This window comes from Panthera uncia, chromosome X (genome assembly GCF_023721935.1).
Source record: "Panthera uncia isolate 11264 chromosome X, Puncia_PCG_1.0, whole genome shotgun sequence".
Lineage (NCBI taxonomy): Eukaryota > Metazoa > Chordata > Mammalia > Carnivora > Felidae > Panthera > Panthera uncia.
This window is the reverse complement of record NC_064817.1, coordinates 104,495,866-104,521,801: the sequence shown is the minus strand read 5'-3', so window position 1 is coordinate 104,521,801 and position 25,936 is coordinate 104,495,866. Positions and strand designations below refer to the sequence as shown.

Here is a 25,936-nt window from a genome sequence, read left to right as displayed (position 1 = left end):
ATCGCCCACTCTGCCTCACACTGGGAGGGATTCACAGCTCTTTGGCACCTTGTGTATTTCATCTTTCATGAATGCCGTATTTATTCTGAATAAAGGGCACTTTCATGTTGCAATTTAACAGCTTAAAATAGAACCCATACTTCAGTTTCACCACTAAAATATTAGCTGTGGTCTGGATATACAGTATACTCCAGGGATGCCCGTAGTTCAATAGGTGCCTTTCCTAGGTAACATTATCTATTTACTTATAAGTCTATTAACTTCCACTCCAAAAGTTTCTATTTAAACAGTAGTGATTAAAGTTGTTCTCAAAGGTGAAAATGGCATTTTATTGATTGCCGGCAATGAAATTCTGAGGTACTACCAAATAATTTAAAGACAAATGTTGGTATCACTGATCAGAAAATGTTGACAGGGCCAGAGGAGGTATGCCCTCACTCACTTAAGAAACTGGGCAAGGTCTGGGATGCCCGGGTGGTTCAGTCGGTTGAGCATCCGACTTCAGCTCAGGTCATGATCTCACAGCTTGCGGGTTTGAGCCCCGCGTCGGACTCGTGCTGATAGCTCGGGGCCAGGAGCCTGCTTTGGATTCTGTGTCTCCCTCTCTCTCTGCCCCTCCCTTGCTCATGCTCTGTCTCTCTCTCTCTCAAAAATAAAATAAACATTAAAAAAAAGAAATTGGGCAAGGTATATATAAGGGACACTACTTATTCTGAAGGGCTTCTGAAAGTGGCCTGGATAAGCCAGTGTATTACCTAATACAGAATTTTAAAAAATATATTTAAGTAAAAACAAACAAAGAAGAGGTCCTCAAGACCCACTGGCTCATCTGGTATATTTAGGTCCAGCTTAGGTCCTTAAAATTCAGGAAAAATAAAATCTCAATTAACTGGGTACTGGAGGAAGATGGTGGAGTCGGGGAGAAGCCATGGCAGGGCAATGGGAACTGGGTAGTACAGCTGGGTTTTTCTGGTGCATTATCAGACAGAAAACTCTTCCAAGCCTTGTGGTTAAAATGTATCATTAGCCATGTCGACAATGATGAGAGAAGGAGAAAAAAGGGAGCTGGAGTGATAGAGGAGGTAAAGTAGATGGAACAGAGATTGCTATTCCCTGGGAGAGAGAGAATGCTGAGATCTTGGTCCACTGTCCCTGGAGTGCATAACTGAACTTGTCTTCAGTGGCCAGAGACAGTGCCATGTCTCTAATAGCTAATATCTCTGCCTCCAGGGCCAGTGTACTGGCCTTATTGTCAAGTGAGGACATGCAAGAGCGGGTCACCTGCTCTTTCACAGACTGTGTACTTGTGGGCCTGGGGATCTTCCCCACTCCTGTGACTTTCAGCTGGTCCTAATGCAGCAGGTTATGTCAGTGCCTTCTCTTACGGTTAGCATATTGTTTCCAACTTTTGTCTTTGGTGCTCATATTTTATCCTCTTAACCTTATCATATGTGTTTTTGTTGTAAGCCACTGCAATTCCTACTGGAAAGAAGTGAGGTATGATTTAAAAAAATACTCTCAGAGTCTGTTCATGTATAACTAATTTTTTTCAAGAATGGGAGAGAATCGGGGCGCCTGGGTGGCTCAGTCGGTTAAGTGTCCAACTTCAGCTCAGGTCACGATCTCGTGGTTCACGAGTTTGAGCCCCGCGTCGGGCTCTGTGCTGGCGGCTCCGAGCCTGGAGCCTGCTTCGGATTCTGTGTCTCCCTCTCTCTCTGCCCCTCCCCCACTCATGCTCTGTCTCTGTCTCTCTCTCAAAAATAAATAAACATTAAAAAAATTTTAAAAAAAGGAATGGGAGAGAATCTTCAAGTATACACTATAAAATGTTGATGTCAGTTACAAGTCATAATCGCATTCCATTATTTGGGCACCAATTTAAAGTGAGAAATATTGGGGCACCTGGCTGGCTCAGTCAGCATGTGACTCTCGGGGTTTTGAGTTCGAGCCCCACGATGGGTGTAGAGATTACTTAAAAATAAAATCTTAAAGTGACAAATATTCTCTTCTCAGCATCCCTGTCGTTTTTTCTTGTCCCTGGTAGCAGTGCCCTCCCTCAAACCCAATCCTTTTTAGATTCCCCAAATGATAGCATTTGTTTGTACGGCACAGCGCATTTTCTCATCATTTGCCCTCCTTACAAAGGCCAGTTAAATGTTTATAATTCAATCACAGTATTATTGAATTCTTGAGCTAGGGACACAAACCTCGAGAGATCATTCATCTAATTTCTTCATTCAACATGTGAGGAAATTAAGGCACAGAGGTTCAATGACTTGTCCATTATTAGCCAGCTAGTCAACGGCAGAACCAGGTCTAGGACATAGGTCTCTTGATTTTTAGCTATGACAGGGCTAAAAACATCTTAAGTTTGTTGAATTTATGCAACTTGGCAATTTGTTCTATTAGGCAGAGATCAGAACAGCAGGATGAAATTAAGAGACTTCACTCAGAGATTACATAAAACTGACCAAACTACTACTACAGCTCACATTATTGGTTAGGGTTGGGCCAGCGTCCAGTGCTTAACATTGCTATTGCCGATCCTGCTGACGGCAGTGCACTAGCTTTGCCAATGCCCACGAAACAGGGAAGACATATGGTTAGCACCTTGGGGGACCAGAGAAGGTAACTATGATAAATTTGGAAAGAGCTCTGAATATTTAAAGGGTAGGAGGAGGATCATGGAGCAGTTGAGACGCTTCTTGTGGAGCTAATGAAAAAACTATTGTGTAATAAAACTATGTGACAAGACAAATGGAAATGGGGCCATTTAACTTCAGGAGAAGAAAGAGATCTGACTCCATAAGCATGAAGGATTATTCTACAAAGAAATACCAGTTGTGTTCTATCACTAGAGAGGAGAAAGACAAAATGAACTCAAGCTTTGGGATGTACGAATTAGATGAGACACAAGGAAGGATTACCTAACTCAGCAACAGATTAAAATGAGATGAATTCCTAGAAGGAGATGAGACTCTCCATCAAATTTAATTACCACTTCTTTAGAATGCTTTAAATATGGTTCTGTTTAAAGGAAAGAAAATCTTAGAGTCATTTCTGTTCACAGGATTATTTGAAACTTTGGAGCCATTGGCAGGGAGGATTAAACCCCTTTAGAAATATTTAATCACTTATAGTTAGGGAAACTCATCTCCACTTAAAAATAAGAGTTAAAATGTTACTTGATGATCTTAGTCATCAAAACACTTTATTTTTAGAGACAGCATACTCTTATCATTTCTAAATCCAGGAGCATGCTAAGACAATGTAAGTCACAGAATATTCAAGATGGAGGGGTGCCTGGGTGGATCAGCCAGTTTAATGCCCGACTCTGGAATTCGGCTCAGATCATGATCCCAGGGTGGTGGGATTGAGTCCTGTGTCAGGGTCCGTATAGATTTTCAAGATGGAAGAGAACTTAAAAATAACTTAGTGCAACTTCTTTGTTTTATAGGATATCCAAATGTAAGAAATTTGTGTGCCTGGTTCACAGTCACAGATTCGGTTACGAAGACCGCTCGCCCCATCACCTCACACTCCCATAGGCCAGCCCAGTGGCCATCTCTACTACACCAAGTTGCCTCTAGTAATCCGTATTGAATTTTAAATACAACGCCATATTAGTAAAGATTGAAAAGGGAGAAGAAAACGGCAATGACAGAATCACACTAACTCGGGGAAAACAACCAGTGCTTCTCAAAGGAATTTGTGTGTGTTCCCATCTTCACTGGGTGGAACTTTTCCTGTTCACTGCAGGATTTTAGCATCCTGATCTTTGCCCACTAAAATGGCTGTAACACTTCCAAGTCATTATGACAACCAAAAGTACCATCACATTTCCAAATGACCTACAGAGGGGCAGAGAGAATTCTGCAGAGAATTGGGTCTGCAGGCGCACTTGGTGAGAACCCAAGAACTAGTTTTAGTGATACTTATCTGAATTACATATTTCAAAAATCCAAGAACGTTCAGTCTTTTCAGGGAAACGCCTGCAAAGTAAAACTCTAAACTGATGGCAATGGTCACACACAGTCCTAATTTGGGGAGCTTTATTTCATGAAGCTATTTGCGTTTCATATATACTCTAAAAACGTCAGCAATATGCCCGATCTTGCAATACGGCTCAATCTATAGTCCTGAATAGAGACCTTAATTTGAATGTATTATCTAAAGCAACCACTCAGCTTGCCCAAAAGCCATTGCTTCCTCCAATTAAAATAAAAAAAGTTAAAGTACAGACAGGTATGTGTGTAATTATTTTAAAATACTTACAAGATCCAGTGCTGAACCACCACCCAGGTATTCCATTATTATCCATAATTTTGAACCCTGTAAAGTTATGAAACAATTTAATCATTACAAGCCTGAGCCAAATAACATACTAGCATAAAACATTAAATCTGACAGACTAATGTACTGGTTCTAAAATACAAGTTTAAGATTAGTTGTTTGAAACGCAGAATATATTTTCCCACAGAACATTACAGATAAAAGTTCTGAGTCTTGACCTTCCTCCCTACGTATTTAGCTTGTGATATAGCTAAATAAATACTGTTTTTAAAATTGTTGAACTGTTAAAAATTTTTATAAAACCCAGAAAAAATAAACCATAGCCTTAAATTATTATTTTGAATGATACTGAAAGGAAAAGATAGTTACATTAAAGAATGAGGAGGTATGTGGAGACTTGTAGAAATTTTAAAGTGTATTCATTTTGAGAGGAGAGAGCAGAAGTGGGAGAGGGGCAGAGAGTGAGAGGGAGAGAGAGAGAATCCCAAGCAGGCTCTGCACTGTCAGCACAGAGCCTCACATGGGGCTCAAACCTATGAACTGCGAGATCATGACCTGAGCCGAGGTCAGATGCTTAACTGACTGAGCTATCCAGGCGCCCTGAGGTGTGTAGAAATTTTAAATGGGGCTTCTGGGTTTTTCGCATACGATTTTAGAGTTTGAGGACACTAGACAGTTTGCCTTGTTTCAGTTTTTGGCTTTTGTTTTCATGTACTTTCCCACTTTCATCAGCTATGATTAATGGGCATTTTTGGTACACAGGTGGAGCTTAGAAAGAATTAGTGTCCCTCTCCCTCTGCACCCCACGGTGTCCCACTGCCAAGGTAAATGGATACGAGAAAGGAGTGCGTAGCTTAAAGAGCATATGATTACTCCAGGTGGAATTTACGTCACTGTAAATTGTCCAAGAAGAAACGGGGCTCATCGGCAGAGTATATATAAATTCCAAATCAGGTGTATGTACACAGACACCCTTCAGCGCTATCAGATACAAATCAGAATAAACCATCGAATCTGTTCTTCTTTCGGCTCTAGCTTGAAATACTATGGACGCTTCTCTCCCCATGTCATCAGTAGTATTCTCTGAATTTTTGTGGGACCACAGAATTGACTGTAAGTAGAACGGTTGAGTTTACTATACTGGCAAGTATCCAAGTTGTGAGTGGCTTGTGTTTTAAAAGTCCATTTTAAGTAAGGCGTTTAGAATTTGGAAAGCAAGCATTTTCCCCTAGAAATAATGTCTAGGTTCCTGGGGTAAGCCCCCACAAAAAGACAATTTAACACAAAGGTATCCAGAGTACAGCATGCTATAACATGTAACAATGTTTCTGGGGGGAAAAACACACTCAGTGTTGTGCTTCACCTTGGGATGTCAGAACACATTTCTTACCTTTACAGCCCCAGCTGTAGGAGGAGGATTCTCGAGCCAAACTCTAAAACTCTAAAATCCCTGGGAAGTACTCAGGAGTTCCATTCAAAACGTCCACATGTGTCCATGAGGCTGGGGCTTTATCATGGCAGAGAATGGCCCCCAGTAACCTCATGGTGGGTGACACTGCAGTGTGAGTACTGGGATGTGGCCTAATGTCCGGGGCCGGGGAGGAAGGGCTCAGGTAAACTGAGATTTAGGGATTCCTCCTTTCCGGATGCTGACACCACGTAAGATGCGCGCGCGAGAGAGGGTAACGATGTATCTCCCTCCCCCCAGTTTTGATGTCCACTCTCCTATCACAGCCTGAACTGAAGGAAGAACTGAGAGTCTTTGCTAGCGGCCCTGCCTCCGGCACAAAAAGAGAGCAAATACGTCCCCATAACAGCAGGGAGGGGAATGGAGTTCTAGGAGTGGTTCACATAACTTGTCTTTATGTATAGAAATTAGGCACTCGGAACCTGAGAATTGTACACCTGACGTGTCTTTATATTTTTGTCAAGAGAAGAAAAAAGTGACTCTCACAGCAGTGCATAGCTGGGGAAATTTTTCTTTTGCCACAAGATTGTTCCTGATAAGTACTACATTCTACCTTATGAATTCAGAATGCTTCCCATTCACCTGACATTTAAAAGGAAAATGAAAAGATCTTATTATCGGATGGTTATCTGATTTGTAGTTCCACATGACCGAAAACATCTGTTTTCCAGGTTTAAAATGATGTGTGTCCTTTCTGGGGGTACCGATTCCAAAATGGAAACTTACCAACTGTCTGTTCCTCACTGAAGAGTATTCATAGAAAGCGTAAAATGTTATTAGAGGTATGACTAAGCAACTGCCAGATCTGAAAAGAAGCATTCCTCCTAGCAAGCGAGCTGTTTGGTGGTACCAGGGCAGGGAAGGAACCAGAGCCGTCAGACGGATTTTCTGCCTGCTTCCTTCTGATTACCGCTTCTGGAGACAAGCCTCACTGGAGGATGGCCATAGATCCGGACCTTCAGAAGACTGTTACACAGTCTGAGTGCCTGAGTGGGCACAGGCAGGAATGGTGAGCTGGTAGGGGCTCTTCCCTGCTCAAGGAAGCTTTGCCCACAGAGGCTCTTTTTACAGGTTTCTGGTCCACAGCAGGGCTCAATGACAACGCCAATCACAAACCAAACCAAACCAAAAAAAGCCCAGACTCTATGTTTGTATTCTTTTGGAGGACTACAACTTCTAACCTTTGATTTCTGGGAAAAGATGTTTGTGCTGGAGAATGCAAACAAGTACGTTTGGCTTGCTTTTCAATAATTTACAAAGCTGAGATGATATCTACATACCAGTTTAAAATTCCCAAAGAGCCAGGGACTGCAAACCATAACTGCACATCCGGCACATTGAAGTAGAGGAAGTCCCTGAAGGGAAGAGTCCACTTCTCCACTTACAAAATGATCCACACATATTAACAGCGGGTTGGAGGAGTACGTTTAAAGTTCTGCATCAACATGGGTGGCCAGGTGTTAGGAAATGGCTCTCTGTTCCGAAATTCCGAACGCCTAAAGAGTAACTGCTCCAGAGTCGTACTATTTGCTGGGGAGATCTTGGAGCCTAATGTTAACAAATTACTGGTGTCTGCAGTATCAACTCTGTTACCCCATGAGGCCAACTGAACCCCACTGTTTGGTGCTAAACAGACACTTGCCCAAAGCGGGCAGAAAGGCGACAGAGCAATTTGGAATTCATTTGTTCATAGGAAAAAACCATTTAAAACATTCACTGTATGTATTTGAGAGATGATTATGGTACTAGATATTAACTATATGTTGAATTAAATGGGCTGGTCGGTGAATCTCATAGCAATCATAGCACTGACCACATAATCCAACCTGTATGACTAAAGTCAGCCACTCACCAAAAGACAAATGCTGTCTGATTCTGCTTATATATATGAGGAACCTGTAGTAGTCAAATTCATAGAGACAGAAAGTAGACTGGTGGTTACCAAGGACTGTGGTGAGGAGACAATGGAGAGTTACAGTTTATTTTTATTTAAAAAAATTTTTTTTACATTCATTTATTGTTAAGAAACAGAGTGTGAGAAAGCTTGAGCAGGGGAGGGGCAGAGAGAGAAGGAGACACGGAATCCGAAGCAGGCTCCAGGCTCTGAGCAAGCGGTCAGCACAGAGCCTGATGCGGGGCTCGAACCCACGAACTATGAGATCATGACCTGAGCCGAAGTCGGACGCTCAACCGACTGAGCCACCCAGGTGCCCCTGGAGAGTTATAGTTTAATGTGTAGAGAGTTTCATTCTTTTTTTTCTTCAAAGTTTATTTATTCATTTTGAGAGAGAGAGAGAGAGAGAGCAAGTGCGAGTGTGCAAGGAGGGGAGGGCAGAGAGAGGGACAGAGGATCCAAAGCAGGCTCTGTGCTGACAGCTGAGAGCCCCATGTGGGGCTTGAACTCACGAACCGTGAGATCATGACCTGAGCCAAAGTTAGATGCTTAATCGACTGAGCCACCCAGGCACCCCAAATGTGTACAGAGTTTTGACTGATGAAGATGAGAAAGTTCTGAAGACGGATGGTGGTGATAGTTGCACAGCAATATGAATATACTCACTGCTACTCACGGTAGGCTTAAAATGATTACAATGGTAAATTTTATGATACATATTTTATCACAATAAAAAGGAAACAGCATGTCAAATTTTATAGAACTGCAAGGGACAGGAGAGATCATCTTGCCAGATGCTTTACTACCCCTGAATCATTTTCTTCCAAACTAGAATGCCTTGTCTATACTCCACCCTCATCCAAACCATGTTCAAGTTCTTGTTCAAATGCTACTCGCCATCATTCAGGTTATGGTACTTGATGTACCCACAGATAAGTGGGTAATATGAAGCAAGTTAGATATATCCATCTGGGGCTAAGGAGACAGGCTAGAACCAGAGACATGAATTCAGAAATTGTCAAGATAAAGTAAATGAGACTGACCAGGGCAAGTATGCAGACTGAAAGGAATGCACATAGTAGGGCACTCAATAAATGAATAAAGGCCTGCTAAACTGAATCTAATATGGGGCTCCTTAGAGGTGTGTTCTGTGAAGTGTAAAGCTATATTTATTTTGAGGGAAAAACACTGTAAGAAGGAGAAAATTTTTTCCTCTGCAATTTCCTTCAAGTTTTATAAAAAAATTCTCCCCCCCAAATTTTTTTTAACTAAAGAAGATTCCAGAAACATTCACCATACACTGGGAATAAACACACACAGAAGTCTCAGGAAAAACAGTGAGAAGGTCACAAAATTTTGCAGACTCTATTCTGGAATATTTTACTTCAATCACTCAATTCCTTTTTCTTTTTTGATAAATATCAGTGGCGGTGGTATGTGGAGGGGGGCATATTTCCTTAACATAAACAGAAATCTAAAGGCGATTTTCAGCAGCAAATAAAGGCATGATTCAAATTCTATTCAATGCCTGAGTGAGCTTCACTTTAAGATTTACATCAAACTAGAAAAATATTTAAAGATTATAAAAGATTTTTCCAATATTATGAGATCAGAAGGGAAGGGTTTGCTTATGTTAGCACTCTTCATAAAGACTAACTTTGTCTCTCAAGAAAATCTGCAGTGAACTAAAATTAAAGCAAAATACTGTGGTCATACTGATGTTTGTCTGGTTTTTACTCTTGTTTTTAAAAATGAAGTTATACAGTGAGCTCAGTCAAAATGAATACCTTGTACATTTTTGTATGTTTCAAGGAAATCACTACAACTGAATACAGTTTCAGAGAGCATATAATTTTCTCTCAAATGCAAGAACTTTTCCTCCAGCCTACAGTGAGGTCTCGGCTATGTATGATATCCTGAGTAAAGACAACCTGAGAAAAACCCATATCCTACTCTACTCAATTAACTTGACTCACAAAATCCCCTATGTCATCTGAAATGGAAGGATGTGCCACAACGATTGATAATGCAGTTCCCTGATGATACTTAGATGATGTAGCCTTGAGTTATATTGCCTGCATTAAACAGAACCTTGTTATATTTGATGTGATTTTAGTTTAAAAAAAAAAAAAGCAAGCCCACAAAAGTCCCATGTTGTAATATAAACTGAAAACAAACAAGTTGGTCAATTTAAATAAATGATATTAAAAGGTTATAAAATCATAAGCTATTTCTTTTCCTTTGTCTGTATATATGAACATGTGTACAGAGATAATACACACATTTACTTACTTTAATGTAAATAGATTCAGGATATAAATAACTAATATCAGCCATATGTAAATTTCTACAATTTTATCAAGAAGTGCTATTTTCTTCAAAGTAGTCCTTCACATTGTGGACTTTAATTAATGATGGGTAAAGGAGATAAAAATAATTTCAATTTAATCCTTTATGAAGACATCATGGATAATGGCTGTGTATCATTGACCAGTCTAAGAACATTCTATAATCAAGATTTGGACAAAACAATCAGATTTATTTACTTAAACATTAAGTACTTATTGGATGACTGGTACATGTACACGATGAGGGGAATTTTTTAAAAATGTGAACTCATACAAATAAATAATACAAACAGTACTGTAATTCATTTGCCACGAGAGTACTGAACATTAATTAAAAATGCTATAAGCAACCAATAAAACAGTCAGTTGCATTTCGGTACCCAGTTTCAATATAATATAGAAAACTCCATTTGAAATAGGGCTTATTTAATATGTTAAGTCAGTTCCAAAAATAGCTTATCTGTTACAGGTGCCTAAGAATAGCAAAGGTTTAAATTTGCTCTAGAGTAGGTCTTGAATTACCAGTATTCAATCCAGAAAGTGTAAACCAGAATGAGCAAACACACAACAACCACAACCACAACAACAGCAAATTCCTGAGGCTGTCTTAAACCAAGCCTGCTATGGGATCAGGAGGGAGACCTAAACATATTGAGACTGAGCGATCTCTCAGGATTCCTAAAAAGAATCTGACCCGCTAAATAAGTTTTGTAGGAAAGACTGCAAAAGCAAAATATGCCACAAAGAATCAAATAATTGTGTGAGAGTAATGGCTAACACTTAGAAGTAATTTGGGGGGGGGGGGCGCCTGGGTGGCTCAGTCAGGTGAGCATCCGACTTCGGCTCAGGTCATGATCTTGCAGTTTGTAATTTCGAGCCCCCTATCTGGCTCAATGCTGACAGCTCAGAGCTTAGAGCCTGCTTCAGATTCTGTGTCTTCCTCTCTCTGTTCCTCCCTTGCTCCCTCTCTCTCTCCAAGAGAAATAAACATTAAAAAAATTTAAAAAAGTAAATTGTATAGGAATTACTGGCATTATCATCTCCTCCTGGAAGCCTTTCCTTCACACCATTAGCCTCTCTTCAAAGTGACAGAAGTGACTACTTGTTTATCTGTGCCCCATCTGTACCTTGTACGTACTTAATCACAAAACCTGCACCCTTTTAGTACAATATGGGATTGTGAACTCCTTAATGACAGGAGTCACTCATTTTTATACCTCCAGCACCTAATACAGTGTGTGACACAGAGCGCCTGGCTGTTTAATGCTTTACTGTGCATTCACACCACATTCATCTAATTCATGTAATATGAGAATAAACAGGCTTAGTAAAAAGAAAGTGAAATTCATGATTTCTGAATCGGTAGTAACTAATATGGATAGATAGATTACCCTAGGGTTTATTTGGTCATTAGAATATAAAAAATAGCATTCATTCTTATGGAGGCCAATAGCTAATGAGTTATAAACACACCCCTTTTGGCCCAGAGATAGATGAACAAAAAAACCAATGAACCAAACAAACAAAAAACCTCTTCCTCCCCTTGTAAACCCTGAAAAGCAAAAATCTAACTAGTATTGCCTTCCTTTGAAAAACTTTAACATGATAAAAATTTTTAATTTTAAAATAATTTTAACTCTAACCTAGATTTTTCTAAGTTTATTTATTTACTTGAGAGAGAGAGAGAGAGAGAGAGAGAGAGAGAGAAAGTCCCAAGCAGGCTCCGCACTGTCAGCGCTCTGCAGGATGTGGGGCTCGAACTCACAAACCATGAGATCATGACCTCAGCCGAAATCAAGAGCTGGATGCTTAACCGACTGAGCCACCCAGGAGTCCCTTAAGCTAGATTTTTCTAACTATTTATTCTTCAAATTTCAATAGACACGCATCCCGACTTCTAACTCTGGAACCCAAGAACTCTTGTGTGTGTGTGTGTGTGTGTGTGTGTGTGTGTGTGTGTGTGTGTGTTTTAAGTTTATTCAATTTGAGAGAGTGAGAGAGCACAAGCAGGAGAGGGGCAGAGAGAGATGGAGAGAGAGAGAATCTGAAGCAGGCTCCAAGCTGTCAGCTCAGAGCCCAATGTGGGGCTCAAACTTACAAAATGTGAGATCATGACCTTAGCCGAAATCAAGAATTGGATGCTTAACCAACTGAGCCATCCAGGCGCCCCTAACTCTTGGGTTTTACTAACCGGAGAGTATTCTGTTATGCAGTCACATCTCCATCTGCTGCAACTTAAGGTGTCTACTAATTCCATGATCCTGGAAACTAAAATTCCAACTTTTGGGAAAGGTGGGGGGGCAGACAGTGTTCCATTTGACTCCACTTCCACACGTATTTATCATGTGCTTGAGATGTTCCATGTCTTATGCTAAATGTGAAAACCAAGACTGGTTGAACTAAACTCCCTGCCATCAAGGAGCTCATAATCTGGAAGGAGAGAAAGATGTGTAAATAACCACAACTCAATGGAATAAATGACATACTTACATATTCCATCAATTCTGAGGTTGAGACAGACTGGACCATTGAGAATAATGTGTGAAAGCCCAGGGGGAAAGCTCTTTCCTGACAAAGGATGTGTCTCAAGGACCAGCTGTATTACTGCTCCTCCATTGACCCAAAGTTCAGGTGTGGAATAACGGTGCAGCTGAGCACTGGGATGCATTCAGGACACAGCTGCTAAATCTAAAAACGGTCTATTTGGCACTATAAATGGAGCTGGATTCTGCCTGGAGCCCAAAGACTGCCAAATCCTAATTTAAGACACTGCCTTTCAAAAAACAGAATTAAAAAAAAGAAAGAAAAACTTATAATGAAAATACCTTATGACTTAAATAATACAACACACACATTACCTTTAAATATGATCCATAGTATTTTGTTACATATGAGCTGTCACACTGACTCAAAACAGTTATTTCTTGCTGAATGTCTTCAATTTCATCTTCGGCTTCCTCGAGGTCTATGATTTTAATAGCAACCACTTGCTGGGTACGGTTATCAATTCCTTTGAAAACTTCTCCAAAGGAGCCTTTCCCAATGCGTTCTAACTTTGTGAACAGTTCTTCTGGATCAGCTATGTTATTCTAAGGGGGTGGGGGCAGGAAAGAGAAAGAAAGAAAACACAAATGTTTTGCATCAAATTTTTTGAAATGAAGGAAAATAAATCACATAAGACAATAACACATTTTTAAAAGCATATAAACTCCCTTGACTCTCCACATGTGCTTTGTTAGGGCAATTATAATCCCAAACAGCCAAATAGTCCATATTCTACTAGATCACCCACACTAACCGGGCTTAGCTGATCCTGTTACCACAAAACAAGCCCATGCAGCAAAATGTTATCTCTGATGCCTGTCAAAGGGCCAGGTACTCTTTACTTTGACATTGGCCTTAGCAACATTTTTTTTCTAGATAGATTTCCTCAGGCAAGGGAAACAAAAGCAAAAATAAACTATTGGGACTACGCAAAAATAAAAAGCTTTTGCACGGCAAAGGAAACCATCAACGAAACAAAAAGGCGACCTACTGAATAGAAGATATTTGCAAACGATACACCCAATAAGAGGTTAATATCTAAAATATATTTAAAAACTTATACAACTCAACAACAAATAAACAAATAATCTGATTTTTAAATGGGCAAAAGACCTGAACAGACATTTTTCTAAAGGCATACAGATGGGCAACAGACACATGAAAAGATGCTCAACATCACTAATCACCAAGGAAATGTGAATGAAAAACAAAATGAGATATCACCTTACATCTGTCAGAATGGCTGACAAAAAATAACAAGTGTTGGCAAGGATGTGGAGAAAAAGGAACCTGCATGCACTGTTGGTGGGAATGTAAATTAGTGCAGCTACTGTGGAAAACGGTATGGAGGTTCCTCAAAAAAATTAAAAATAGAAATATCATATGATCCAGTGATACCACTACTAGGTATTTAGCCAAAGAAAATGAAAGCATTAATTCAAAAAGATAGATGTACCCCTATGTTTATTGCAGCATTATTTACAATAGCCAAAATATGGAAGCAACCCAAGTGTTCATTGATAGATGAATGGATAAAGAAGATATGGTACACACACACACACACACACACACACACACACACACACACACGATGGAATATTACTCAGCCATCAAAAAGACCAAGATCTTGCCATTTGTGACAATATGGATGAAACTAGAGGGTATTATGCTAAATGGAATAATCCAGACAGAGAAAGACAAATACCATGTGACTTCACTTGTATGTGTAATCTAAAAAACCAAAACAAACAAAAAAACAGACTCTTAAATACAGAGAACAAACTGATGGTTGCCAAAGAAAGGGTGGGGGGCAGATTGAAATAGATAAAGGGGATTAAAAGGTACAAACTTCCAATTATAAAATAAATAAGTCACAGAGGTAAAAAGTATAGCATAGGGAAAATAGTCAACAATATTACAATAACATTGTTTGGTGACAGATGTTTACATTTATTGTGCCGAGCACTAATGTATGAATCATTACCTTGTATGCTTGAAACTAACATGACACTGTATGTTAATTATACTTCAGAAATATGGGGCCAGGCACTTTTTAGGATGAAGCAGTGGACTAGGCAGGGTCTGCACATTAATGCAAGGGTAGCGATGGTGACAGAGCACTTAACCTGAGCTATAAAGTAGGTAAATTGTTTAAAATTCTAACATTCTGGCAGCAAAATATTACCTCTTAACTCTTCTTCTCTCTGATATTCCAATTATTCCACCTGTACTCCTAAACCACCATGTAAACAACACAGAATGCAAAAGGCTCAAGAATTTACAAGTTTTTTTTTTTTTCTTTGCTTGGGATCGTATCTGTATGTAATATTTTCATTGATGGTTGAAATAAGCTTCTTCTCTGCCTTGATCATAAATGCTGGTGCTCGTTTGGAAATGGTAATATGTTGAACTTTTGCAACTCATCCCACAGTAGGAATCTAGAAATCAACATTTTGCTACAATAAAATCTGGAATCAAGCATAGGTGTTTTAGGTTACAAATGCCTCGGTATGACTTCTGCTCATAAATTCACTGTCCTTTCCTGATTCAGAAATATCCTTCACCTTATACAATTTTTAATCCAAATTTTCCTCCAACAAGACAATATTTGTATCATTATTTAAACTCACATTGCCGAATATATACTCCTGATCCAGTAGAAACACAGTATTTCCAAACCTCCCCCAAATAGGCATGTTATTAATTTATACCTAAATGCGTCAAAATATAAAAGGATGCTATCTAGTTCTGGTGAGCTACATGTATTTAATCTGTCAATTGGACCTAGATTATCTCTTCATTTACTACAATTTTACCTATTCAACAATTTCAGGAGACAATTTCAGAGTTAGCATGATCCCTTAGTTCTTCTTTTATTAGACAACAAGATCATCAAAGCTTATTTTTGTTTCTCATCCAGTTCTTTGTGGCACTGTCATCAAACAGACCCACTATGATCCCATTAAACTGCCTGCCTTTGAGTAACCTAAAAGCTTATGCCTACTTTTACAGAATGTCACCAACTTTTCTTTTTTCAACCTGTCCAAAATTCAGTTTGTACATGACCTGCTTAATTTATAAGCTTCCCCATTCTCCTCGATTGGATTTTTTCCATTCCTCAGAGATGCACTTTCCATGTAGTAGTCTCTTTGATATTTGCAAGCTACTTGTTATCCCCTCCCATCTCTATACCCACATAGAACAAATATATCTGGGGCTTCCATATGGGCTTGTAAAAATAACTTAGATTTCCAGGAGGCTGCAAATGGGTCTTAATGCTTACATTTTGTTATATACCTTCTCTAAAACTTGAGTATCACCATCATTATTGACTTCCCTGTTGTTCCCTTAGCAAGACATTGTACTTCGTTGTGATTAATATTATTTAGCAGCTAACCCACAAGTTACCTCTTTCTACTTGTGGTGATGGTTCTGGTCTTTCCAGTACTTTGTGGCAGAAATATTCACCAAAGCTTTGTGATAGGTTTACCTCTCAGTAAGTTCCTAAATTCAGTGGATTTGGAAAAAGAAAAGTAATAAATCTTTCCATTTTTCTGATATAGCTACAATACAAATCTGAAGTTGTAAGTATACCACTGACTAAAAAAATACATAGTGTGCACTCCCTGATAATACATTCTGGACTAGCAAGTGTATTCCTTTAACTTTATAACAAGATTTTGTTGTAAGCAACAAAGATTAAATCCTAATCTCCTTAATTCACGTTTTAAAAGGATTTGACTGAAACAATCAACTCCAGGGAGAACATGGCTGTCCTATAATAAAATGAGTTTCTGAAAGTATGTAAACAAAGATTTAAAAATCAAGTCACATTTTGAATTTTAAAAAAGCTCTGAAGTGAATCCTAGCTCATGAATAGCTTCCCATCATAAATCCAGGAATACCATGTTGGAGAAACAAAAAGAGAAAGTTCCATCATTTACAATGTTTGTACAACTCTTCACGAGTATAATAATCTCACCTCCCTGTCTACCTGAAGGATAAAGATCCCTGCCCTGTTTACCAATTCCTGAATCTTGGATAGATAATACCCAAGTACTCTCTTTCCCTTCCCCATCTCACCAGCTTCTTAAACCAAAGTATACCAAATCTTTATTAAGATAGGTTTCCTTTCTGTTTTTCGTGCAAGGGCAGAGTCAAGCAAATAAATGGTAAACATCGCAAGTAATGCAATAGAAAACGATCTATATGTATACACAATGGAGTACTACGTGGCAATGAGAAAGAATGAAATATGGCCCTTTGTAGCAACGTGGATGGAACTGGAGAGCGTTATGCTAAGTGAAATAAGCCATACAGAGAAAGACAGATACAATATGTGTTCACTCTTATGTGGATCCTGAGAAACTTAACAGGAACCCATGGGGGAGGGGAAGAAAAAAAAAAGAGGTTTGAGTGGGAGAGAACCAAAGCATAAGAGACTCTTAAAAACTGAGAACAAACTGAGGGCTGATGGGAGGTGGGAGGTAGGGGAGGGTGGGTGATGGGTATTGAGGAGGGCACCTGTTGGGATGAGCACTGGGTGTTGTATGGAAACCAATTTGACAATAAATTTCACATATTTAAAAAAAGAAAAGATCTATATGAAGAAGCTGATTGGCCTGCTCATTCACACCACTCTTCTTCAGAATCTCTAAGAAAGTCACGTCAAGTCAACTCCCTCTGCATCCAAATCAAATCTTAAGAATATTAAAATATTAAAGAAAAAGAAAATTAATATTATATTAAGAATTTCCAAAGAATATTAAAATCTCCTACTCTTCCTACCTCTACTGCAAAATCTCAGTTTACTACTATATCTGTATTTGCATTGCCTTCTCAAAGCTGTATTGCAGGATGGAGTTCTAAGTTATGTAGCAGCAAATGGGAGGAATGGCTACATTAACTTCACATTGATTTAAAACTAATGGTAGTTGATTTCTACATGCCCCACAAAAACAGGTCCATGCAAATGGGAACTTCACAGGTGCACCTCAGGACACTTACATTATTCCTTGACGTTCTGTACTTGTCCTTTGCTTGGATTTGAACTCTTCAGCTGTAGTTACACTATTACAAACTTGAGTCTTAGACAGAAGTTATCATTACTAATAAAACAATAACCGGCAACAACCTTTCACTACGGGAATACTCTTAGGATGTCTAAAAGGGATATCTTACTGTGGCAAGTCAGGGGCAGAGGGAAGAAGGCTTCCTGCATACTTAACTCACAGAATCAGGGGGCTGGAAGGACTCATAAGGGTTCTCTAAGGAGTCTTCACTCCTGGCTAAACATTATTATTTTGTTTATTTATTTTGAGAGAGAGAGAAAGAAGGAGCGCAAGGAGGGGAGGGGCAGAGAGAGAGTGAGACAAGAATCCCAAGCAGCCTCCACACTGTCAGCTGGAAGCCTGACATGGGGCTCAAACTCACAAACCGTGAGATCATGACCTGAGCTGGAACCAAGAGTCAGACGCCTAAGTGACTAAGCCACCCAGTTACACCAGTACAACTTTTAAAATGCAGATACCTAGGCCTCATCCCCAAACTACTGATTCAGGATCTCTGAAATTAGGGCCCAGCAATAAGTTCTTGTTTTAAAGTACTACAAACTACTTCCTATGTAGTCATTTTGGCACCAGACTTGACATCAGCATTGGGAACCACTGAGCAGACATCTGAAATTTGTATCCTTGATTATAGGGAACTTGTCACCCCTATTTTTCCTCGGCAAGACTGTGGCTATCTTCTAACTGTGCACACTGAAAGTGGACAACTTAGGAGATTAAAATAAAACCAAAGGGACTTTGGTATTTATATATACATAGCTATATTTAAAAAATTAAGTCTGCAATACTTCTAAGGACACATCTCTAAAATTAGTGCCTACCCTCAAATAAGACCAGAAAAGTAATATTTAGAAAAACACACACAATGTAACCCATACCCCCCCACCTTTTTTTTGTAATTACTTCAGTTTATTCCTTCACTACTCAAGAGGCCAGGACCCCAGGAGACGCCACAAAACAGAGGTAGGATAGCCCAGAGTGCAATGGCTCATACTCTTTGTATAAATATCCTTGAACATTTTTTAACACAATAGTCTATGTGTTAATAGGGTACATAATAGGTTCAGATCTAATTGATGATGGTTTTGAGTTACCAGTCAACATTGGCAAAGAGTAAAAGTTTAGCTACTAGAAAATGGGTACAAATTGTGGGAAGGTGGTGGTGGAGAGGGAAAAAGGTTTCCCTCGAACGTCTTAGGGTCCCTGGCTGGGTCTGAAAATTAAACTCACAAAGACTAACAGAAGAAAAGCATATACATTTACTTAATGTCAGTTTTACATGACACCAGAGCCTCCATAAGGAAATGAAGACTCAAAGAAATGGTTAAACTAATGTATTTTGATGCTAGGTTGGAGAAAGAGTGAGAAATTGTGGAAAGATGTGACAGGACAAAGAAATGTGGTGAACGGGGGAGACTTAGCAAGGCCAGTTTGTTCAGATTCTTCTTGGCATCCTGTTGTCTTTAAAGATAAGGATGCTCCTTTCTTTCTGGTACCATGAGAACACCTCTCACATGAGGATCTTATGACCTGCTTCAGGGAAGGAGGGCAAGGAGGACGGGAAGGGGCAGAGTCAGTCAGAGCGACCTTCCTGCTTCTGCTACTTTCTCAAACTCCTTTACCTTAACATATTCAACATGCCAAGGTGCTATATTTTGGGATAGCATATCCTGAACCCCATCAGGGGCATTGGGACTAGGCAAAATCAGGAGGAACGAGAAAACTGTAGACACAATTAGAATTGGCTTTGAGGTGGGGACCTGGAAAGCCAAAAGTAGTAAAGAACCAAAGGTACAAAATCTAGTTTCTTTGAATCTGAGGTAAAGTAAAACTTCTAGTCTGGAGCTGAGAGTAAAAACAATAGAGTTAGGGAAGAAGAGGAGGTAGATTTCTCAGAGAATTTGACCAGGAAGGGCCGACTGCAAGTGAAAGAACCCTCAAGAAGCAAGAACCCAGCTGAGCAAAGCTGACCTCACACTAGGTTTTGCACTTGCCTCCCTACCTTAATAAAATCCATACTATGAATGCTCTTGGCTACATACTTTTTGCACTTTACAAAGCCTACCAGTGACTCACTGATGAAGAGGGGTAAACAGGAAATGATGAGCAAAGAATGTGCTAATGATATCAGGCTTAGAAAGGAAGGCCTCTTACTCTTTTCATAGTCTCAAGTGGTAACACCAGGAGTGACCTGCTGTGAACTGAGGATGCCTAGACAGTTACAGAGAATAACTGAAAACTGTAACCCAACAATATACTCAGGACTAGAGATGCACCCACTTCTCCCAAGCTAGAGAGGAATGCTTTTCTGGATTACGTCCATGTCTATATTAGTACCTGTCATCTAACAAATAGAATGCATAGAAGTCATTTTCTAGGGGCTCCACCAGCCTCACCTGCAATTAGTTCTATTATGACTGCCTATGTTAAGATTGTTTCAATTGCCCTATAACCACTTCTTCAAAAGGTTGTTGAGTGTTTCCTAATCGACATACTGCCAGAAAAAAAGTAAAGATTTAAAGTCAACAGCCATCTATCTCTCAGCACTGGTTGTGTTCAAGACGACCGGACACTATCTTTTTATTTTTAAGTTTATGTATTTATTTTGAGAGAGACAGAGGTAGCGCGAGTGGGGGAGGGGCAGAGAGAGGGAGAGAAAGAGAATCCCAAACAGGTTCTGTACTGTCAGCGCAGAGCTGGATAAGGGGCTCCAAACCACTAAAATGCGAGATCATGACCTGAGCCAAAAACAAGAGTTGGATGCTTAACCAACTGAGCCACCCAGGCGCCCAGACACTATCCACCTTTTTAAAGTGCTATATATGATCCAAGCACAGCTGACTTCTCCCTTGATAGAACTGAAACAGTCACAGGCTTTTACAGCTGGAAGGAAATGTATAGGTCATTTAGACCAACTCCTTATCACCACCATCAGTAACAAGCATTTATTGTATGCCCACTGGGTCCCAGGCTAATACCATCATATGGAAGCTATGAAATTTAAGGCCATTTATGTCAAAATGATGGCAGAGGTAGGGAGAGGTTAAGAAGGGAAACAGAAATCCTGAAATTAAAAGAATGATAGGATCTTTGAGATGGATGGGAACTTAGCAAATATCTGATCCAAAATCAATTTTTATAGAGGAAAAAATCCTGTAGCCTACAGAGATTATAAATTGTTCAAGGATATAAGGTAGTTAACTGGTGGCAAGGCTCAAACTTGAACCCAGGTCTTCTCTTAAGTCTAAGAAGCTTTCACTACAGCTCGGATTAATTTGTAACTTAAATTTTATCCTTTGGCTATAAAACCAAAATTATTTTCCATCATGAACAGATCACGGAACTGTCCAATGTGTACTTAGTAATATCCTTACGCTTAAAGAGTCTGAAAAATTTTAAAAGAATTTGAAAAACTTAAAATAGAATGTTCCTCTTCTCCAAATGATAGGATTTCTTCCAATTTTGGAATCACTATGCTATTGATTGATCCCTGTAGATATGCATGATTACCAAATGTTTTATACTACAATTCTACAGAGGAGTGACCTGTATGTAATTTTGACTTTCTGGCAAGGTTACTATATTTGGCCCATTGTTTTTTCATGCCAATAACTAAACTGGAATGCACTACCCTCTGGAGTGTGGGAGGCAAGGTAGCGATGGTATTCCAAACCATGATACCCATCAGATCCAACGTCCGGAAGTCAAGCGCTCCAATTCCAGCTTTCTCACACTTCTGTAACCCTTAATACTAATGTTTTCCATTCTGTTCATTTGAAAAGATCCTCAAATTGATGAAATTGTCCAAGAATAAAAATAATACTTTTGTTCTAGATTTTATATGGGCATAGAATTGTTCACATGACCATGTGAAAACTCAGATTATTTTAATAATAAGAATAAAACAAACTCATATTTTTTTCTAAACTTTTGGAGAACATGATGTTGGCAGAGTATTCTTCCACTTTGTACAACCTCAGGTTCATATTACAAGTATCTGATAAAAATTTATGGAGTTCTTAAGAGACCTCTGAGATTTCTATTTCTGAAGTAAAATATTGAGCTGCACTATATTTTGTCCGTGACAGAATAAGAACTAAGGTAAAAACTGGTATGTCTGTACATGTTTCAAATTAAACATGAAGAGTTGGGCTTGAGGTCAATCTTCTTTAGGTGGTCAGTCATCTGAGTTTGTATTTCCATGCTTGAGAGCTCAAAATATTTATCTAGGTGCATAAAGAAAATGTTCCTAGTTTGCCTACTTTTATGGCACACTCCCATTTTTGTATCTCTCTCAGAAGTTATTAGAATTTGCTTTTGCAACATACAGCAGGTGTCAAATTGCCAGGTTTTACGTACATGCAATGAAATAAATGAACTGTAGTCAAAAGTATGGTTACAACAACCCTGGTCTTCCTCGTGGTCATCAGACAGCATTCTATCAACTCACAGTGGAGCCCCCGTCTTTGCTCACCACTTAAAAGGCACTTTTGAGATGGATGAGGCAGCCCTGATCTTACTGGCAAAGGATAAAGTCAAAGGTCTCATACAGTATTATTTTGTGCTCTTAAGCAACAATTTAAGCTTCTAGCAATTCTGTGCATAGCAACAAGAAAAATGTGTTCATAAGGCAGAAATAAAATTAAGTCTATAAGCACTTTTTCATTTTTCCTTTAGTTTATTATTCCTATTTTTAAATGTACCTCATTAGCAAAAATACTTAGAAAATATTCTAGCAAAGGATAACTTCATTAGAATTATTACGAAAGGTTTTTCTTTTTAAGTTTATTTATTTATTTGAGATAGAGAGAGAGCAGGGGAGGGGGAGAGAGAGAGGGAAAAAGAGAATCCCAAGCAGGCTCCACACCGACAGTGCAAAGCCTGATACAGGGCTTGAACCCATGAACCATGAGATCATGACCTAAGCTGAAGTTGGACGCTTAACTGACTGAGCCACCTGGGCACCCAGTACGAAAGGTTTTGACGTCGCAGCGTGAATAACATAGCAGTTTAAGGAGTTTCTCCTGCTGAACAATTTTGAGTCTACTTCACCTTTAAGAACAAAAGAATAATTGAAAATATTCCTTCATCGGAATTCCTCCTACTCAAGAGAGGATAAAAGAGCTTCCTCTGCCCCCCTAATGTGCTTTCTCCTCTGTACCCAAGCTCAGGGCTGAGGGAAAGAACAATGACGTAAGCAGGACACATTCTGGGACATGAAGAATGTGGTTCTTTACACATGTTGGTAAGACAGTTCAATTTACAGTTGAGTAAAGAAGAAAGAGACATCTCTTTGATTCTATTGTCACTTTACCACATATCACAGTTTTTTCTAAAGAAAAATGAAATGCAGAAAGAACGAGATGAAATTCAACCATAACCTCCCCCCACTCTTGGAAATCCTTCAGAAACAGACTCCTAACAGGCAGTGCTTTTATTAGCTCTATTTCCTATAGAGATCTTTAAATTCCTGTTATTTTAATTGAAATTAGAAACGTCACACTATTCTGTTCAGCCAGGTAAATCATCTTTGGATTGCAGACCTCTTAAATTAAAGGAAATAACTAATTGTGTCGTTTTGACTAACTTTCTGGGATTTGAAGTTCCCTGAAACCTTTAATTATAGCCATGGGGCAGGGGAAGGAAACATCCTGCAAACAATCACATTCTTCTCTCAATAAACCAAAAGTCAAGGCTATCATCACAATAAATGCTGGATGCAAATTCCATTGCATCATTTAGCTCACTTCTTTCTGACCTTCCAGCCACTCCAAAGGAAGAAGGAGGTCTGGTTTCTTAGAAGTAGTACAGAGGTAAAGAAAGCAGAGAGGTCAGGCAAAATTGCCTTAATTTTGCTTATCCCGGAAATGACAAGAACTCAGCGATTAACTGTCGGCTTCACCATCTGTAAAATGAGGGAAAGAGGTGGGCTCAATGATCTCTCGATCCCTTACTGGTTTGACACTGTGAATGTGTGAGGTATTAGAAGCCAAGTCACTTTGTTCTCCTCCTCCTCGTATCAATAGCAGTTGCCAAACTCTAGTTTTGAAGGAGTCATTAAGTCAGGGGATGAATTGGCACCAGCCACATGGCTGATTTTATAGTGGTAATGGCACAGTGGCTCAAATGAAAAGTTCCTACTATTCTACTGTTGCCGTAAGGAATTCAGAACCACTAGCAAACTGCATTCAAGTCCCAACTCTGATACTATAATGAAGCAGGCTTAAGAATAAGGATGGGTAAAGAGCGACAGAGTGAGTTACTGTCCAGACTGACCTCTCACCCCTCACAGGGGACCATGTCTCAGGACATATGAGTGACTGCTCCAGGAAGTGAAGGGGGACCAGAAGTTCAGCTTGCATAGGACCTGAGGTTCTGTTAGTCTTCCTCTAATTGTAAATTCAGAAAGTAACATAATGATACTTGCCCATATACAGAACTAGCACAACCACCAAAACTAAGTGCCCAGAGGGAAAATTTCACGGGTATCTTATCATGTACCAAACACAATTGCTTCAGTGAATAGTACCTTAGACATACAAACTTAAATGCAATGCTCCATCGGGGAACAGTTTTACTTTCTTATTTTTGAGCCTTTGAGTCATGCCATTTTCTCTGTCAACACCCGAAGTCTTCCCCATCTCTGGAAATACCACATCTCTTAAACAAACAAACAAACAAACAAACAAACAAACAAAAAACACAAAACACACCTTTCCAACTCCCCAGGGTAACCTGATCACCTAACAGAATCAATTGCTTCACCCCCTGCCCTCCCACAGCTTTTTGCTTGAACCTCCATTACAGCACACATTTTATTATCTTTGTATTCTCTTTCATTGCCATGATCTTTCCATTTTCTAATAAATAAGCTCATTAAGGATGGGGCTCCGTTTGCAGCCCTTGGATGTTTGCAGGGTGTTTACCTGGGGCCCATCTTTGGATGCAATCTTTGGCGTGAGGTTATCCTTTCCTTTTTAAATTTATTTTATTTGAGAGGGAGGGAGGGGGAGGGAGGGAGGGAGGGAGGGAGGGAGAGAGAGAGAGAGAGAGAGGGAGGGAGGGAGGGAGGGAGGGAGGGAGAGCAGGAGCCCAATGTGGGGCTCAATCCCACAACCTCGGGATGACCTGAGCCAAAATCAAGAGTCGGAGCCCAACTGAATGAGCCATCCAGGTGCCCCTTGAGGTTATCCTCTCATTTGTAGTTTGATTTCTGACTTTTGGTGCAAAAGAGATGACATTCAATAAACTGAAGGATATTAAACTAGGTATGAAATTCTAAGTCAATCCCTATTCTCACATGTGATTAACATAATAGCAACTTTCCAAAGTGACACCTTTGAGATTTTTTTGTTTCCACTGGAGAGTTTTTTAGGTTGTAAAACAGCAGTTCTTCAAGTAATATGGAGCTATACCCAAAAGCGAGTTGGTAGTAGCCATATATACAAGGATGCATATCAGCAATACATGCAATTATGATTCTGGAAGCACATCTGCAATCACTATTAACCAGAGCCACATGACTGCTGTGTGTCCTGGAGAGTCTAGGGCAATTTCATACTCTAATGCAGAGATTAAAGGTCTCGAAGGGCAACAGTCTGTGTATCAGTCTGCCGTACATTTCTTTTAATTTACTTGGGCTAAACACATATAGAAATACACAATTCAATCAGGGATCAGGTTTAACCATAAGCATTAATGGGAAAATAAAGGGATTATTACTGACTAGACAGGATGTTATATAAATATGGCCTGGGATTGATAACAAGCTCTAACTATAAAATATTCATTTGGAAAGGGTGATGAGGCCATACAATGAAAGGAAGACAACGACTCCGCTAATACAGAAATGACAGAACAGGTATCCTAATTTATTCAGGCCATTATTTAATCAAACCCACATACAGGACATTTTAATGTGATGGACCCTGAGAGCCTTATTTTATGCTATCCATACAGGAGGTAAAATAAAAGGATGCCATTCTAGTACTTTCAGAAATAAACACCTTTGGATAGAATCTAAGGCAGAGACACCTCATATCAGATATCGAACTATCACAGATAATGTTACGGTGAATCTTTAGCACACTTATTAAAATGCACGGGATTAACACAAAATTGATTTGCTTGCTGCCTATCTTCCTTCTAGATGGGGAACTCCAATTAAAATCAATAGGTTTGAAGCTTGTAAGCACAGCACTAAATTATTAACACCATGAGTTCTTTCAGAAAATTAACACTGATTGAAAAAGTGGAATTTTACATAGACTTACCTTTTCATTCTTAATGAGAAAGTGGCTGCGGTATAATTTCCCTCCAA

At 39.4% G+C, this 25,936-nt stretch overlaps 1 protein-coding gene across 2 annotated transcripts in view; it reads right to left on the bottom strand.

The window, feature by feature from the left end:
* Window positions 1-25,936, bottom strand: part of STK26 (serine/threonine kinase 26) — a 54,878-nt gene that overhangs the window by 9,955 nt on the left and 18,987 nt on the right. For both annotated transcript variants that reach the window (XM_049644294.1, XM_049644293.1), the window contains exons 3-4: window positions 12,862-13,092; window positions 4,276-4,332 (exon numbers count right to left, since the gene is read on the bottom strand). In XM_049644294.1, the coding sequence (XP_049500251.1) occupies window positions 4,276-4,332; window positions 12,862-13,092 (288 nt within the window). The remainder of the gene's footprint in view (window positions 1-4,275; window positions 4,333-12,861; window positions 13,093-25,936) is intronic.